We start from the raw sequence: 15,896 nt of genomic DNA, 5'->3' as shown, positions 1-15,896 counted from the left end.
TACAGATAATTAATGAACACATTCTCGTACTGTCCAGTGCTGCATCTCTGTATACCCCCTCTGTATGAAATGCCCTGTTTTAGCTCCTGTCTCTTTAAGGCCACCCTCCTGAGTACCCAATCAGCCCTGATTCGTCAGATCACATATGCCTGAGCCAGCATCGCTAACAACAACGGAGCAAAAACTAGCCAAACTAGCTTCTAGGCATAAAATGTGTGAGTAGATATGTGTTGTATTTGTGACATGGTGACGTAGTGTGATCACAAACTGACGCCTACTGACGAGGCGTTTCAGGAGCAGTGTTGTCTGTGGGAGAGTGGAGCTTCTGTTTGCACAGACTTAGTTCTTTTTCTTTTACATGCACAGTAACATACATGAACACTGAAGGAAAGGACAAAACTTAAAAAGCACAACAAGTGTCCCTTAATACTTTTTCTTTTGGTTTTTGTTTTTAATTTGCTTCTGTTGTTGGTAACTTCACTCGGTGAGATGTTAACGATGCTCATGAAGCCCGGTCAGCTCAGGACTTCAGCGCGTGTCCAAGAACACCATCTGCCCCAGCAGCTTTGTTTGTGTTCATCCAACAAAAGGCTCTGTTATCTTCATGGGGGTTTTATCACAAGCGATTGTTCATCCTCGTTTAGTGTAACATCAATGATGGACTTACCTTTGAGTGCAAAGCGTTTTTTTTTGTTTCATTCAGCAAACCTTGGCGGCTGTTCCCCCTGTCATTAGCTCTGTTGTAACATACGCGGCAGCACATGAAGCATGTTCCACACTGTCAGTATGTGCGGCCTCATGTGCAGATAAATCCCAGTCGGTGCTCTCCAAACAGTCCTGGAGTTCAGTGATACAGCAGCTCCCCTCAGGCCAGCCTCTCACTTATCTGATGGTTGCCATAAGAGGTCCTGAGGCAGAAGTTAGAAACGCAGGCAGATGATCGATTGCTCAAGGTGGTGGGAAGGTTTGGCATTTTTCCACTCTGGTTGGAAAATCCTTGCAAATTTCAGTCAGATTTGAAGCTTGTGTTTGTGATTCCTGCGTACACATGACAGCGCCCTCATTTCCCCTTTATAACACTCGCATGCACACAAAATAACAAAGTGTTCCCACACTCTGGTGTTAATCTGCCACGGCCTCAGGTTCTAACTGTTCTCCCTTTTTGAATAAACTATTCCAGAATTCCTTTGTCTCCTCTATTTGCTGTCAACTTTCTATTGTCCCTTTTCTGTGTTGGATTTGTGCCCGAAACAAAACTGCTGCACTCGCTTCCAGTACTCTGATACTCTGCAGGAGATCTTGTGAGACGTACAAAACGTGTATTATCATTCTTTATGAGAGTGCGAGAACATTGTGAAGTTCTCTGGGATTACAGAACAACCTATCTTGTTAGCACTTGTTAGAAATGTGTGAGCTCGCATGACTTCTGATCTCTGGCTGGATGTGTTATCTGCTTGCAGGAGACCAACTTTCAGTCAAACAGTGTGAAATCATTTTGCATTAGCGTTTCTGTTGATGAGATTTAAGCTTATTCAAGTATCTTTCTAGTTTCTAGCTCTGCTTGGGGTTCTAGCCATGTACGGTAGTTGGTCATTGCTCCACATTTTTGATGCCTGATTCTTCCTCCAGCGTTAGAAGCAGACTTACATTTTCAGTTCTTAGAGAAATATCTCAACATCTGTGGGAAGGTTTATCATTAAAATTTAGTTCCAACATTAGATGTTTCCCTAAAGTTGAAGTGTAACCCTTCCAGTCTGTTTTGCAGTTAACAAACCCCTCCCTTCTCTTGGACACAGGTTACTGACTGTTGGAATATAGATCGGTTTAACACTTATATTAATACAAATATATAACTTAGAGCAGCTTTAACTTTTCATCCAGCACCACAATCAGGTCCAGCTTTCAACTTCTTCAATAACTGTATGACAAAATACACCAGTTAGAGTAATTCTTTGAGAAAGTTAAAATTCTCTCATTTCGAGCCTCCATTTTCCTCACACAACTTTGAAAGTAAAATTAATATCTTTGGGTTGGATTGTAAACAAAAAAATGAGGGTTACAGATATAACCCTGGTTCTGTGAACCCTGGATGACCCCAAGGGCAGAACTGCTCATGTGAAATAGAATAGAACAAACCAATTGAAAAGGTCATCTTGGGCTTTTGGAAACAAGGGTTGATTTTTCTACATTTTTCTGACATTCTATAGTCTAAACTATTTGATACATTGAGAAAAAAATCAACAGATTTACTGCCGATGAAAGTATCTGTTAGTTGTGGCCTTATAAAGTACATATCAGCCTCAGCTTGACTCTAGTGCTAATTTGCTGCCAATTAACACATTTTCACATTCTAACATGCTAATATAAGAAAGCAAACCTGGCAAAAGCTTCACCTCCTTAGAATCTGCATGTTGGAAATGACACTTAATTAGATCTAAGCACCACTGTGCTCAAGTACAGCTACACAGAGCTGCTAGCATACTGGCAGACTCATTACTGTGTTTATAAATGGATCAAAACTGTAAAATGCGTTACCTCATACGAACCAGACGACTGTTCACCAGAGAGAGTTTACAGGCTCCAAAGTGTTTCACTACACTACAAAGTGTCGTGAACTAAATATAGACTGAATCCAGTAAAACCCGCTTTTACTTGTATGGAAATGTCCCAGTTATAATTTATATGGGTCTCTATTCTAATTTTCCTAGATAGAGAATAAATTACAGCGAGAATGTGATTACATCAGCAGCAAGAAGATAATAGAAATGTCGAAGTAGGGCAGGAAAATCATAACATGCATAGTGTAAAAAAAAAAAAAAAAACTTTGGGAAAAGCAATAAAGCCATGAGAGACGTGTTATGGACATTTTCAGGCCAGCAGCAGTGGATACTCAGGGGAGTGGTCCCACAACATCAAATTTTAATGAGTGGATTTCAGAACCTACAATGAAATGACAAGTTAAACCGTAACCTAGGAGACAGTTGAGCGATGAAAATGTCTGCTCCCCCCCTCCCCCCGTCTCCAGGGTATGTGGTGTTTTCCACTTCACTGACTGTCCTGTCCTCACCTCCCTTTCGTCTCTCCCTCTCTTCTTCTCTCCGGTGAATTACCTTCATCCACTTCCCACTCGTCACTTGTCATCGTTTCTTCGTGCGTCTGAGTGGAACGCTTCCTGCGGGGCTTTAAACGATAAGGGATTTCGAGGGCTGATATTTTGTAAAAATCAAGTTGTGGGCCAACATTGAGTCATTAAATCGAGTCTCTGTTAAGATGGTTTAAGCTCTGCATTTCGATTTATAAACACGATTTACCTTAAGGATAAATGTGCACATGGTGGACAAACATTCTCTTAAACATATGTCAATGTTTGTGGATGTGGGATTCAAAATTCTCTGAAGCTTCTCAAATTTGAAATTTTTTTGTTTTCTACTCCTCTTGTGACAATAAACTGAATATCTTTGGGTTGTGGACAACCAAGACATTTGAAGACATCACCTTTGGTTTAGGGAAATTCTAATCAACATTTTTTTCACCATTTCCTCACATTTTTCTCCTCCAGCACGGGGCGGACCCCACCAAGAAGAACCGAGACGGGAACACGCCTCTGGACCTGGTGAAGGACGGGGACACCGACATCCAGGACCTGCTGAGAGGAGACGCCGCGCTGCTGGACGCTGCTAAAAAAGGCTGCCTGGCCCGGGTGCAGAAGTTATGTAGCCCCGACAACATCAACTGTCGGGATACACAGGGACGCAACTCAACTCCACTGCACCTCGCAGGTAACGCACACATGCACACATTCACATGTCGTTTTCAGCACACACCCCAATGAATTCTTTGCACACACACTAAAACCAAGGATAAAGCTAGAGGTTTTTAGTTACTGTTTGGCTGAAGTTTGTGGGATTTAAGCGACTTTGGACTTGTTCTATCTGCTGGTGCCAATCACACTAGCCGCAGCTTTCCCAGAAACAGCCGACCTCCTGGGATATTGGCTCAGCGCAGTGCCAAGAACGAGGCAATGAACGCGATCCAGACAGCTAACGTCTGGAGGACAGAAACACTTTGGTGAGAGACAGGCAGGCCGGGACAACATTTTTCAGAACAGTTATCATTGAGCGTAAAGCTTAGTGTCACTCAGTTGGCTGGTCTGAAACCACACTTGGTTCACAGGTCAGTAAATATGAGATCTTAAATATCGCCACCGGACAAGGTTATGCAATCGTTGACCGATACCACTTTCACACTGGACAAAAAAAACCTATGAACACACACCAACATCCAGCTCTTTTTTTTTAAAATATGAACAGGTAAAATCGGTATTCACGCCCAAGTCAAGTCCCAAGTGTTTATCATCTCCAGCTCCCAGCTCTGATGAAAACACAACACCCGGGTGGATGCGTTAATTGTGGCCCTCTTGTCCTCAGATCAGGCAGATCGTTCAATTGGCACTGAGTTTGAAAGACAAACTTAATTAAAGATGCTGAGAAATGAACCACTGTGACTTCTGTGGCACTACGCCTTGTCAGCTGCCTAATCACCATGCCACATGTGCAGCTCTCAACAGACATGTCTCACTCCTTAGCTGCTCCCATCATCAACTCTGGGAAAAAAACTGTCTGATTCATATTGTTTCAGATTAAAACACATGTTAAAATCTTCTCCCGGCAATTAAAATGTATTTAAACTATTTTAAGTGGGTTTACCCAGATGAAGAAGATAGATAACAGCATTCAGTATACAAGCTAATTTTGCTGTAAAAGTGGATATCGTAAAAGAGCCTGTGAGCACAAGTTTCATGAACAAAGTAGCTTATTGGTTCTCTATGAATAGTTAAGTTATGAGTGTGTGTTCAAGTAACACACTTTTACTTGGAGGCAGTTAATTATAATGATAAATAACTTCAGTTTTACAAAAAAAAACCAATAGATGTAACACAGTAGGAATAGTAATAACATTAAAAGAATATATTCAAAAATGGAACAGAATAAATTATAATAAAAACAGTGTTGACATAGTCAGATATACGCTCAGCAACTCTAATTGAGTTGTTGCTCAGAGTGGAATGTCTAAAATATAACTGGGAGATACATATAACAGAATATAACAGACGGCGCCTTCACAGTTATCTGCAGGATGTTCAAATCAATTCCAAAGGGAGCCAGATGTTCTCTTCTCCTACCCGTTGTTAAGAAGGGCAGCAGCCTTTTTGAATAAGCTCCAGACGTGCAGCTAATTTTCTGTCTGGGGCAAAAAAAAAAAACAAAAAAAAAGTCATCAAGTATTGTAATTTCTTGTGAATGAGAGATGACTCAGCCGTGAGTAGACGGGGAGTGGGGAAAGATGGCGTGCTCTGAGTTAATGTAATTAAGTTGTAAAAAAATGTTGTGCCTTCCAGCTCATCGCCACATTGGGAAGTTTCAGCCTTTTTTCTATCGTTGTACATGTCCAGCCAGCCAGACGAAATGCTGGAGGTTTAGGGGGTATTGGGCTGGTAAAAAGCAAATAATAACTGCAAATATCAGTATTTATCATAAATTACCAAGAGCATTTTTATCACAGTTTATCATATATATTAAACTAGCAGTTACGATATAATGTAACAACCTTGGATCCTTTACAAACTTCATGAAGTTGCAGAGATGGCAGAGATACTGCAGCTGCAAACACAGACTCGTGTATTTATTCAGGTCTGCAGCCGTGATAACATCAGCTTCGGAGATAAGAGGAGAGAAACAGCAGCTCACGGGCGTAAACACCGTGCACAAATCCCTTCAAACCTCGCCTCAAATTGCAGGGTCAATATTTATTTTTTATCCTCATGCTTATCAAGACTCTCATAAACTGATGAGCTCAAACTCTGACATGAATAACGTAGAGATTACCTGTGAGGTCAGGTGAGGGTAAAGCATCGAGTCCTCATCGTTAAACAAATCGCCTCACAGCAGAAAAAAAAACCTGTTGTCACGAATCAGGTATTGAACCGGTGTCGTCATGGTTGAATGCCTTTGCTTTTCTCTCAGACTGCTTCATGTTGTGCCTCCGGTGTTTTCTCCATGTAATCATCCTCAGTGTTTTGGGGGTTTTTTTCGACATGAGCGGGCGAGCGCCCGTACGATGAATTAGGAACATTTTAATTAGAAAATGTTTTGAGGCATGACAGGCACTTTTTAAAGTTAAGGAACTGCTGAAAAACATTGTGAAGGTCTGTGATTCTTCAAAGATCTGACCACTTAGACACACACTCCCACGCACCCTCTGCCTTCATGTACTCTGCTTGTGAAAAGGAAAAGATGATTATACGCTGTCACGCTGCAGCTGATGAAGGCTGACATGTCTTTCTGTCCCTCTCTCTTTATTTCCTCCTCTCTTATTACCTGACTATCTTTTTGTTCATCCTCTTTCTCTCCATCGATCTCTCCTCCGTCATCTTTTATTTTCCGCCCTGCTTTGTTTTCCATTACGACCTGAACCCCCGCGTCGCGCGCCAGCTGGCTACAACAACTTGGAGGTAGCAGAGTATCTGTTGGAACACGGAGCCGATGTGAACGCGCAGGACAAAGGAGGGCTGATACCGCTACACAATGCTGCTTCATACGGGGTAAGACACACAAGCTGCAGACCTGAGATCAGTTCGCAAGTCATTCTCATGTCGCTCTTACTCTGATATCTGTTTATCGTATATAGTTTTTAGGATGAAACTTGAATGTTGGTTAAATATGAACTCTTCAACGTAGTGCCGGCACAGTTTTGCGTGATCCAGCGTCTTGAAGAGTCGATTCATTGTTTTTTGATTTCAAAAGCACAAATGCAAACACTCACATGTTCTAGCTGCTTGAAATGAAGATTTGGTGCATTTCTTTGTAAATTATTAATTGAAAGGTATAATTTGTATCGAATACTTGTTTGTTCAAGACGATTTACGAGCAATTAGAAAAAAAACACCATCTAGGAACATTTGATTGTGGCCATTTTACACTACTCTCAAGCACTATCCTTCAAACTAAAGCTGCGAATCGTGCCTCATTTTTCCTGTGTTAAGTTTGCAAACTGTTCTTGACACATTTATAAATTCTTATTGGAACCAAATGCATCCATCTTAAAAGGACAGTTCATCCCAAATCAAAAATAATGTTTTTATTCTTACCTGTAGTGCTACTTATACATCTAGATTGTTTTGGTGTGAGTTACTGAGGTGTGGAGTTACCGGCCTTCTCTGGAATATGATGGCACTCAGAGCTCAAAAAGATGCATGATGAAACCTCAACATCAATCTCTCTTTCCAGAAATCACGACCTGGTTACTCAAGATAATCGACACTCCTTTTTGTAAACAGTTTCACGTTTTCCCTCCACACAGAAGGGAATGTAAATCTTCAGCGCCTGATATTTACATTAGCGTCCTCCTCAGCTGTCTTGTAACTCAAGACAGCTTAGTTAGCTTTCTTAGCTAGCCTTTTGTCCAGGGGGTTTACTTCAGTAGAAAGAAAATAGTTCCTTCATGAAACTGCTCACAACGAATTCTGTGAATTATCTTGAGTAAGCGGCTGTTGGTTTGTGGAAAGAGACACTGCTGTTGGGTTTTTGAAATGTGTTGGGCTCACTCCAGCTCCGCAAGCCGAGTGCCATCTAGTTCTATTATATCTGGGAGACAGACGTCTCTACAATATCCCCCAAACTCAGCTACTCACACAAAAACAATCCAGATGGATAAGCAGCACTACAGGTAAGAGGAAAACTATTCATTTTGGATCTTGTTTTGAACTGTCTTTTTAATGCCAATGGGGATTGGGAAAAAAATGCAGCTTCTGTCTTTTCTCATCCCTGCAGATACTTAACATTCTATTTGTAATGCGAGACAGTATTTTTCCCATTGAAATGATAGTTATGATCATGAAGTACGCGCTCGTAGTAATCCCTTCATCTTGAGTCCTCGGTTCTCTCTCCGTCACATTTTTCCGTATAGACAATATTTTGCTATTGAAAGAGTCATGAAACACATGTTCGGATGAAAATTGGATGAGCTCTGCGTTATGGAGACACACTTGCGTACACACATTTTAGCGCTCCCCCCCCACTGGTACTCAAAACCAAGCTACATTGTGTTTGACGCTAAGACAAGAGGTGGAGACAGGAGACGAGGGAGAACAGGAAAAGAGGGAAAGGGAAACCAACATCGTGATGGAGTTAATAATTCACACGCGTTCTGTTCCAGAGAGTCCCGCATATTACATATTCTCTGATCACGATTTTTCTATCAGTCAATCAGCGGGCGTCACATAGTCGCGCCTGTGGATTTGCTTTTATCGCTTGTGTCTCTTTTCCTCCTCTTCCTTCATTCCTAATCTCTCTCCTCTGCACTCCTTTACATCTCTCCTCTTTTATCCTCTGTCTCATTCACTCTCTCTGTGCCTGTCATCACCCCCCGCCTCCTCTTCCTCACCTCTGCCTCCTCTCCTCTGTCTAGCACGTGGACATAGCCGCCCTGTTGATTAAGTACAACACATGCGTGAATGCCACCGATAAGTGGGCGTTCACACCGCTCCATGAAGCGGCGCAGAAGGGGCGGACTCAGCTCTGTGCCCTGCTATTGGCCCATGGAGCCGATCCCACCATGAAGAACCAGGAGGGGCAGACGCCCCTGGACTTGGCAACGGTACAAAGGCTTTCTTTGAGACGTTTCAGTGTTCACAGTTATTTTAGGGAGCCTTAGAAGTGTCATGAGTCAGCAAATTGCAGTATCTGTCATGGTCCTGATTAACTGTTCAGACAGTTGAGCATCATGAAGACAGTTTGCAGATATTAAGATGGCGGAAGTGTAAGTCCAAACTTTTTACACCCTAATGAGGCTTCCTATCCAGCAGCTTGAACACACAGTATGTCGCTGCAACTTGCGATGTCAGCCAACACTCCTGCTACGGTTTAGGGATTAGAACAAAAAAAAAAACTGGTTGGCTAAGAAAAATATTTTAATCATTATTTATTGTCAATTAGACAGATCATTTTTGCTACTGCCAAAAAAAAATGTTTTGCATGTAGCATTATCTATACTTTGTCATTTGTTGCCACAGTTAGTCTGGCTTTAAAATGATTATTCTCACATGTTGTAATTTAACAGTTCTGTGACCTGAGATAGAAGATGCCTTGATGTTTTTGTTTTACTTGGCTGAGGGTCAGACAGTAAGGTGGCTAGCAGGGATAAAGTCGGAGTAAAGGAAATAACTATTAACCACTTCAGCTGCTGGTATCTCCATAAGTTCCCACCAAATGTTGTAAATGACTTTCACAAAGCTATCAACTATCAACAAAGGAGAAAATACTTGTGATTTCAGCCCCCACACGAAATGTGTGTAACAATACATAAACAGCATGTCTGCGTTCATGTCATCATTCTGTCTGTCTCTTTCTCTGGCAGGCTGATGACATCAGAGCACTGCTGATTGACGCCATGCCACCAGATGCCCTGCCAAGCTGCTTAAAGCCCCAGGCCACTGTGGTGAGCGTCCACACACTAGATACAAGTACAGATGAGTTCAGATATAAACAGATGATAATTTGATTAAACCAAATCTCCTCTTTTCCGCATTCAGGTGAGCGCAAGTGTGGTGAGTACAGGTGCGACAGGGGGCGTGGTCATCTCCCCCTCTCCCTCCCCGTCCTGCCTGTCCGCAGCCAGCAGCATAGACAACCTCTCCACACCCCTGGGTGACATCAGTGTGGGTGGGGCCACCGGACCAGCAGACGGAGCATCTGGATCCGACAGAAAGGAAGGAGAAAGTACGTACAAATCAGAAGCTGGTTCTTTCTGCTGCAAAGGTGTCACAGATGTCGTTGGAATGTGTCTAACAGCTGACATCTCTGTGTCTCCACAGCTCTGCTCGACATGACCATCAACCAGTTCCTGAAGAGTCTGGGGCTGGAGCACCTCAGAGACATCTTCCAAAGGGAGCAGGTACTCACACACTGTTTTCAATGTGTCTGGAAGAGGAGAAAAGTGATGAGAGCAAAATATGTGAGGAACTGGAGAGAGAGGGGGAAAAGTTGGAAGGAGATTCAAAGTGAAAATGAAATATTTTTTTAAATCTCTCGGGGTCACTGTCCTCCTCTTTGTTTTTGTTCCATTTTACATCAGTGTTTTTTTGCCCTTCTAGCGGCGTGACTCCAGGGATGTTAATGTCATTCTATTGGTCTACCACTTTGGTCCGGACCGAAATTTATCCACAACAGATGGATTGTCATAAAAATTGGTTCAGACATCCCCATTCCCCTAAGAATAAACTCTAATAACTCTGGTGATCTCTTTTTTTTTATCTTTTATCTTTTATCTTAAAAAAAAATGTAATTTGTCCAACACTTTATGGCTCATTATGGCTACGTTTAATACCTGCAAAACTAATTACGCTCCCATGAGTCTGAGCTGTAACTTGCAGAATGTTAGGATGCTAGCATGCTAAACTAAGATGGGCGATTGTCAGAACATTTCAGCCTGGTTGATACATGTTGTAATGCAGCATCACAGAGCCACAAGCATGCCTGTAGAATCTCCCTCTTTTGTCGAAACACACAAGCAAAAACAAGAATAGAGAGAGACAGAAGAAATAAACAGATGGACAGAGTGTGAGAACAATGAAGGAGAAGAGACCAGCGGCGTAGGGAGAAAGATGGAGAAAACAGAAGGACAGACAGGCGGAGACAATGAGACAGGCGGCTGACAGAAAGAGGAGAAAACAGACTGACAGGAATAGAAAGTTCGATTGAAAGGTGACAGCGGGCAAAAGGCTAAACATGGATGGCAGAGCAGAGTGTTTGTGTGTGTGTATGTTTATTCTCGGTGCCCCTAAAGGGAAACAAGCTGTCATTAATATTCAGAGGAATAGTGATACGGAGGTGAGAGTCAGCTGGGTGTTTGTGGAAGAGTCCATTTTCATCTCAGAGTAACACAAAGAAGGACTCAGAGGTATATACAGTGGTTCAGCATCAGTCCATTTCATACATGTGATTGCTATACACCATAATTTTTACTCTTTAGGCAGAAATAACAATATCGTTTAAAACTGGTATTAACTGTGTGAGTCCCCCTGTTCCCTCTGTAAAGCCTTACTGATGACTTGTTTGTTGTTGTAGAAAAGGATCAGAGGAAAACCTTTGTCAACATAAAGGTAATGGAACAGTTTAACTAAAAATACAGGCACTGGCTCTTATTTCTAGGGGTGTGAGAAAACGTCAGTACACAACATATCGCATCCTCTTGCGATACATTATTTTTATTGAAACATGCAGGCTTCCTTAACAGATTACTCTGACAAGCTGAGGTGTGTTTACGGGTCTTGAGGAGTACCGCTGCATATGTGAAAAATAAACTGCAGGCTCTGGAAGAGGCTGCGTGTGATCTGACAAAATTCCTGAATTGATGTCACTCAGTTGGTGAGTTGCATTGTGGGTAATGTAAGTGGCAGTTTTTGAAAGGTTGCCTACATCACCCACAATGCAACTTTGCAACTTGGCCCCAGTCTGGGCAACATGTCACGATTGCATCGTATCTTAAGTTGTATTATTATTATAGAAAGAATTAAACAGTTTTGATAGATCGTTTGGGATTAGACGTTATTTATTTGGATGTTCCGTGTGGATTGTTCTGATGCTGCCTTTTTCACTGCTGTGATGAAATTGTAAGATGGCAGCTTGATGCTGAGAATAAGGCCGATTTTAATAGTTTTTGGATGCTCACATAGAATTGGATGTGACGTAGACTGAGAGATCTAGAGAGATCATACAGACAGCAGAAGTAATAAGCTCAAGTTTTTTTTTCTATCTCTTTGCTGTCTGAAATGAATCAGGCTTTTTTTATTTTTCTTTAAATGTATTAACTTTGTTCCAGACACATTTTCAGTTTGTTTTGCCTCTCTCTGCCTGCTGTCTGTCTCATTAAATCTGCCAGCAGAGTATTTAGGCAGTGATGATTTAAACCTGTAGCCGTGATCACAGCAGCACGCAGGAAAGTAGGTAAAGGTTAGCTTTTGAAAAGCCCAGTTATCTCTTCCTGCAGCGTGGATCTCATCTCTGGTCTCTCCGAACAAACTCGCCAAACTACACTGTCATCAATTTGCATATCAATGGCTTGATTACTGCCTTTTATTCATTGACCTTTTCCTCGTGCTGCCTCTTTCTCTCATTAATATTTGTCAAGCCTGTTGTCTCCTCAGTTTGTCTTAGATCAGTGAACTCAGTATTGATCCGTGGTGGTTTTGATGCCCGGTTGTCACTTGACCTTCTGCTGCGACCTTACTGTAAATGTTTGTGCGAAGTGCAAAATTAGAAGTTCTGCAGGAAACGTTACTGCACAAAATGATCATCAAGTGTTATTTCACCGACATCCTTTTGGCAGCAGACACCGCCATGAGCAGGACTGACACATGACTTCATTGTGGTTTTGGGCAGATATCTCTGGATGTGCTGGCAGACATGGGTCACGAGGAGCTGAAAGAGATCGGCATCAACGCCTATGGTCACAGACACAAACTCATCAAGGGCATCGAGAGGCTGCTGGGTGGCCAGCAAGGTCAGGAAACACACACACACACACACACATACATAACATGGTGCACAGTTGTTATGTAGAAATAATATTAGCCAACATGTTTGTTTTTAGATGTACTTGATGAGCTTTTGGTGACATATCATGTCAGTCCATCTGCAAAAATGTAAATGAGTGAATATTTCTTGAGAAAGTTGAAGGGTTTTATTGTTGACAGGTTGCTCTTGAAAATGTGTTGCCAGTCTTTTTATGGAATAGTTCAAACTTTTAGCAGTTACTTGTTGGGCTGGTAACTGAAGCATGGATAACAAAAATAGACTGGCACCAGCATGATTGATCTTGGCCATGGTTATCAAGTTAGAGCCCCTCAGAGGGCAAAGGTCATCCTACCAGACCCTCAGCATCCTCTTCATGCAGAGTTTCGACATCAGGAAGGACGCACAATTTTTCTGCAAGGGTCAAATAAAAGTTAGTTAGTGAGTTAATTTGTCCCTTCAAGCTGTAGGTGTAGTTTCTCATGCTCACACATTTTAACAAAGTAAAACATTTTAACCTGATAACGTAATGATGCAAACACAAAGAGGTGAATTCCTGTGAAAAGTCAGCACAGCATTCACTCTTTGTTTGACTTATCTTGTCCCTGATTCACTTTTGCAATGTGTGTTTGCAGGTGGGAACCCGTACCTGACGTTCCACTGCTCCAGCCAGGGCACAGTGCTGATCGACCTGGCACCAGACGACAAGGAGTTCCAGTCTGTGGAGGAGGAAGTATGCATTGAAGTCTACTTTACTGTCAATGCTGCCATTTGTACAGGAGATAAAGAATACTTCTCTACTATTCCAGTGTTCTGGCGTATACAAATACTGAAGGAAAACAATGGGGGTTAAAAAAAATACTAGGATAAAAACAAAATACTACTGCAGAATAGAAGTAACAAATACATAATGGTTAAGCTGGCAGTGCAGCGAGACTAACAATGCCCGACTCAAGAAGAAATTGGCTAGTGCTGATTGTTTTTTTTTTTTTCTCAAGCACAGATACAGCACACTAATTTTTCACCTCATTATCTGTGTGACTTTATTGCAGGTTGGTCAAATTATTGAATGATTTCCGTAGGCGGGTTCTTAATATTAAATCTGAGCGTGTCCATCATCGGTAATTTCAGCCATCTGGCAAAGGACACAATACTCTATACAAGAAGCTCCTTATCAGCGGCACTGCTCCACTGACTATATTTCTCTTGAAAGAAGTAATTCAAAGAGACAGCAGATATCAGTCTGAATGGCTTTAAAATTAATGAGGATCTGTCAGATGTTAGCAGACATTTAAACAGGTAGTTTCAACTGTGATTTCTACTGGAGAACTTGAAAATGACTGATGTGAGGTCCCTCTGGACTGTTTCTACCTTTGACTTGTTAATTGAGGTGGACACTGGATGTCGCTTGCACATTTTTTTCTGAATATGAGGACATTCCCGGGGTGCCGAGGTAAAAAAAAAAAAAAAGTAAAAATCACATTCATGTGACACACGGAAGCTGCATTTTGTTTTATCAACACAGTTTAACCTTCTCGCTGACCTTCTTTGCATATGTGCGTCATTTTGATTGTTCTTTGTTTATCTTCTCCTCAGCTGCAGAGCACCATCAGAGAGCACCGTGATGGCGGCAATGCGGGTGGAGTCTTCAGCCGGTATAACATCATTAAGGTGTGCATGAAATACACACACACACACCCACACACACACACACACACCAGGAACCTAATTACAGAAGCTTGTAACTGATGTTAGCCTGTTGTTAACCGACATGACGGGACGAGTGCCAACTGAAGAATCAAGTATACTGTTCTTGATAGGATGATAACATAACATGATCTCTGAGACAGCTTGATACACAGCCAGAGTATTAGGAAATGCTTCTGTTACAGGAAGCTTCAGTTAGAAAAAAATCTGTTTTATATGATACTTATGAAATTAACTTTGTGCTATTAGTTTTGTGTTTGTTGGATCACTTTGTCAAATAGATTTTGATTCTTCATTCACAGCACACGTCACGCACACACACTTCTCTCTTTATTCCGTTCTTCATCCCTCCCTCTGTTCCTCCCTGTGACTCTGCAGATTCAGAAGGTGGTGAATAAGAAGCTGCGGGAGAGATACGCACACAGACAAAAGGAAATTGCGGATGAGAATCACAACCATCACAACGAGCGAATGCTGTTTCACGGTAATTTTACACATGATATCACTTGGCACGCCGGGTTTCCTCATCATACATTATGTATCAAGTACTCAAATAGTTCTCATTGTTTCATACTTTCACTTTTCGTGACTCGTTCAACTCCTCTCTACCAACATTTGAACATTGTGCTTTTTTCAAAAGTTGTTGAACTGACGGGGAAACGGTCAGGACACAACTCTAAGGACCGCAGCCGAGTTTGGTTTCTTTAAAAGCTGTAGAGCAGAAAATCCCAGGAAGTCGTCTGGCTTCTGTGATGCCTGAACCAGAGTGTCTGAAAAAAAAAAAATAGCACACTGTTCAAAGTCCGTTAGATCATGGATTTCCCAGGGTAACACTTAGTCAAACAGTATCTGGATCTCTCTGCCTTATGTGCATAGTTTTTATACCTCTGTGCTTGATTTGTTTGCGCTTCACTGTCTGGAGAAGAGAGCTGCTTATGAAAGGAAAGGTGTGCTAATTGCAGCAGATGATGAATGCAAACTTAACATCAGAGACACTAGTTTTTACGACAACTCTTTCAATTATTATTCGCTGCTTGACTTTGGAGATTTTTTTCAGTGGAGGCTCCAGAAAAGGTTGTAATACTTGATGTTTTGAAGCTGATGCCAGGAGAGGAAGTCACTCAATGTCCTCTGTCATGTCTTTGTGTTTGTTTTTTTTTCCTTCTGCCAGGTTCTCCCTTCATCAACGCCATCATCCACAAGGGCTTCGACGAGCGACATGCCTACATCGGCGGCATGTTTGGCGCCGGGATCTATTTTGCTGAGAACTCCTCTAAAAGCAACCAGTACGTGTACGGGATTGGTGGAGGCACGGGATGCCCCACCCACAAAGACCGCTCCTGCTACGTCTGTCACAGGTGAGACGTGTCGCTAGTTTAGGTAAAACTGTTCTCTCAGCCAAAAGAACCACACGTTTGTACAGGTGTTTCAATTCCATACTAACTACTGATTCCAACCAGGTTTTGAAGAAGTAATTCATTCACACTACTATAACGACGACAGTTTACTCAAGAATGTGTGCTTTCGGTGCGCTCTTATCATCCCACGATATAATGCAGAGGCAAAAACGTTTACATTTTAGGTTGATAGTGACAGAGCATCAGGAACATCTTTTAAAGA

At 41.9% G+C, this 15,896-nt stretch overlaps 1 protein-coding gene across 1 annotated transcript in view; it reads left to right on the top strand.

The window, feature by feature from the left end:
- tnksa (tankyrase, TRF1-interacting ankyrin-related ADP-ribose polymerase a) overlaps window positions 1-15,896 on the top strand; it is a 115,647-nt gene that overhangs the window by 94,732 nt on the left and 5,019 nt on the right. The window contains exons 17-27 of the mRNA XM_037116521.1: window positions 3,560-3,779; window positions 6,492-6,601; window positions 8,467-8,655; window positions 9,415-9,495; window positions 9,590-9,776; window positions 9,872-9,951; window positions 12,438-12,558; window positions 13,205-13,302; window positions 14,166-14,240; window positions 14,655-14,760; window positions 15,448-15,634. Coding sequence (XP_036972416.1) covers window positions 3,560-3,779; window positions 6,492-6,601; window positions 8,467-8,655; window positions 9,415-9,495; window positions 9,590-9,776; window positions 9,872-9,951; window positions 12,438-12,558; window positions 13,205-13,302; window positions 14,166-14,240; window positions 14,655-14,760; window positions 15,448-15,634 — 1,454 coding nt within the window. The remainder of the gene's footprint in view (window positions 1-3,559; window positions 3,780-6,491; window positions 6,602-8,466; window positions 8,656-9,414; window positions 9,496-9,589; window positions 9,777-9,871; window positions 9,952-12,437; window positions 12,559-13,204; window positions 13,303-14,165; window positions 14,241-14,654; window positions 14,761-15,447; window positions 15,635-15,896) is intronic.

Source organism: Acanthopagrus latus, chromosome 12 (genome assembly GCF_904848185.1).
Source record: "Acanthopagrus latus isolate v.2019 chromosome 12, fAcaLat1.1, whole genome shotgun sequence".
Classification (NCBI taxonomy): domain Eukaryota; kingdom Metazoa; phylum Chordata; class Actinopteri; order Spariformes; family Sparidae; genus Acanthopagrus; species Acanthopagrus latus.
This window is presented reverse-complemented; position numbering and strand designations above follow the sequence as displayed.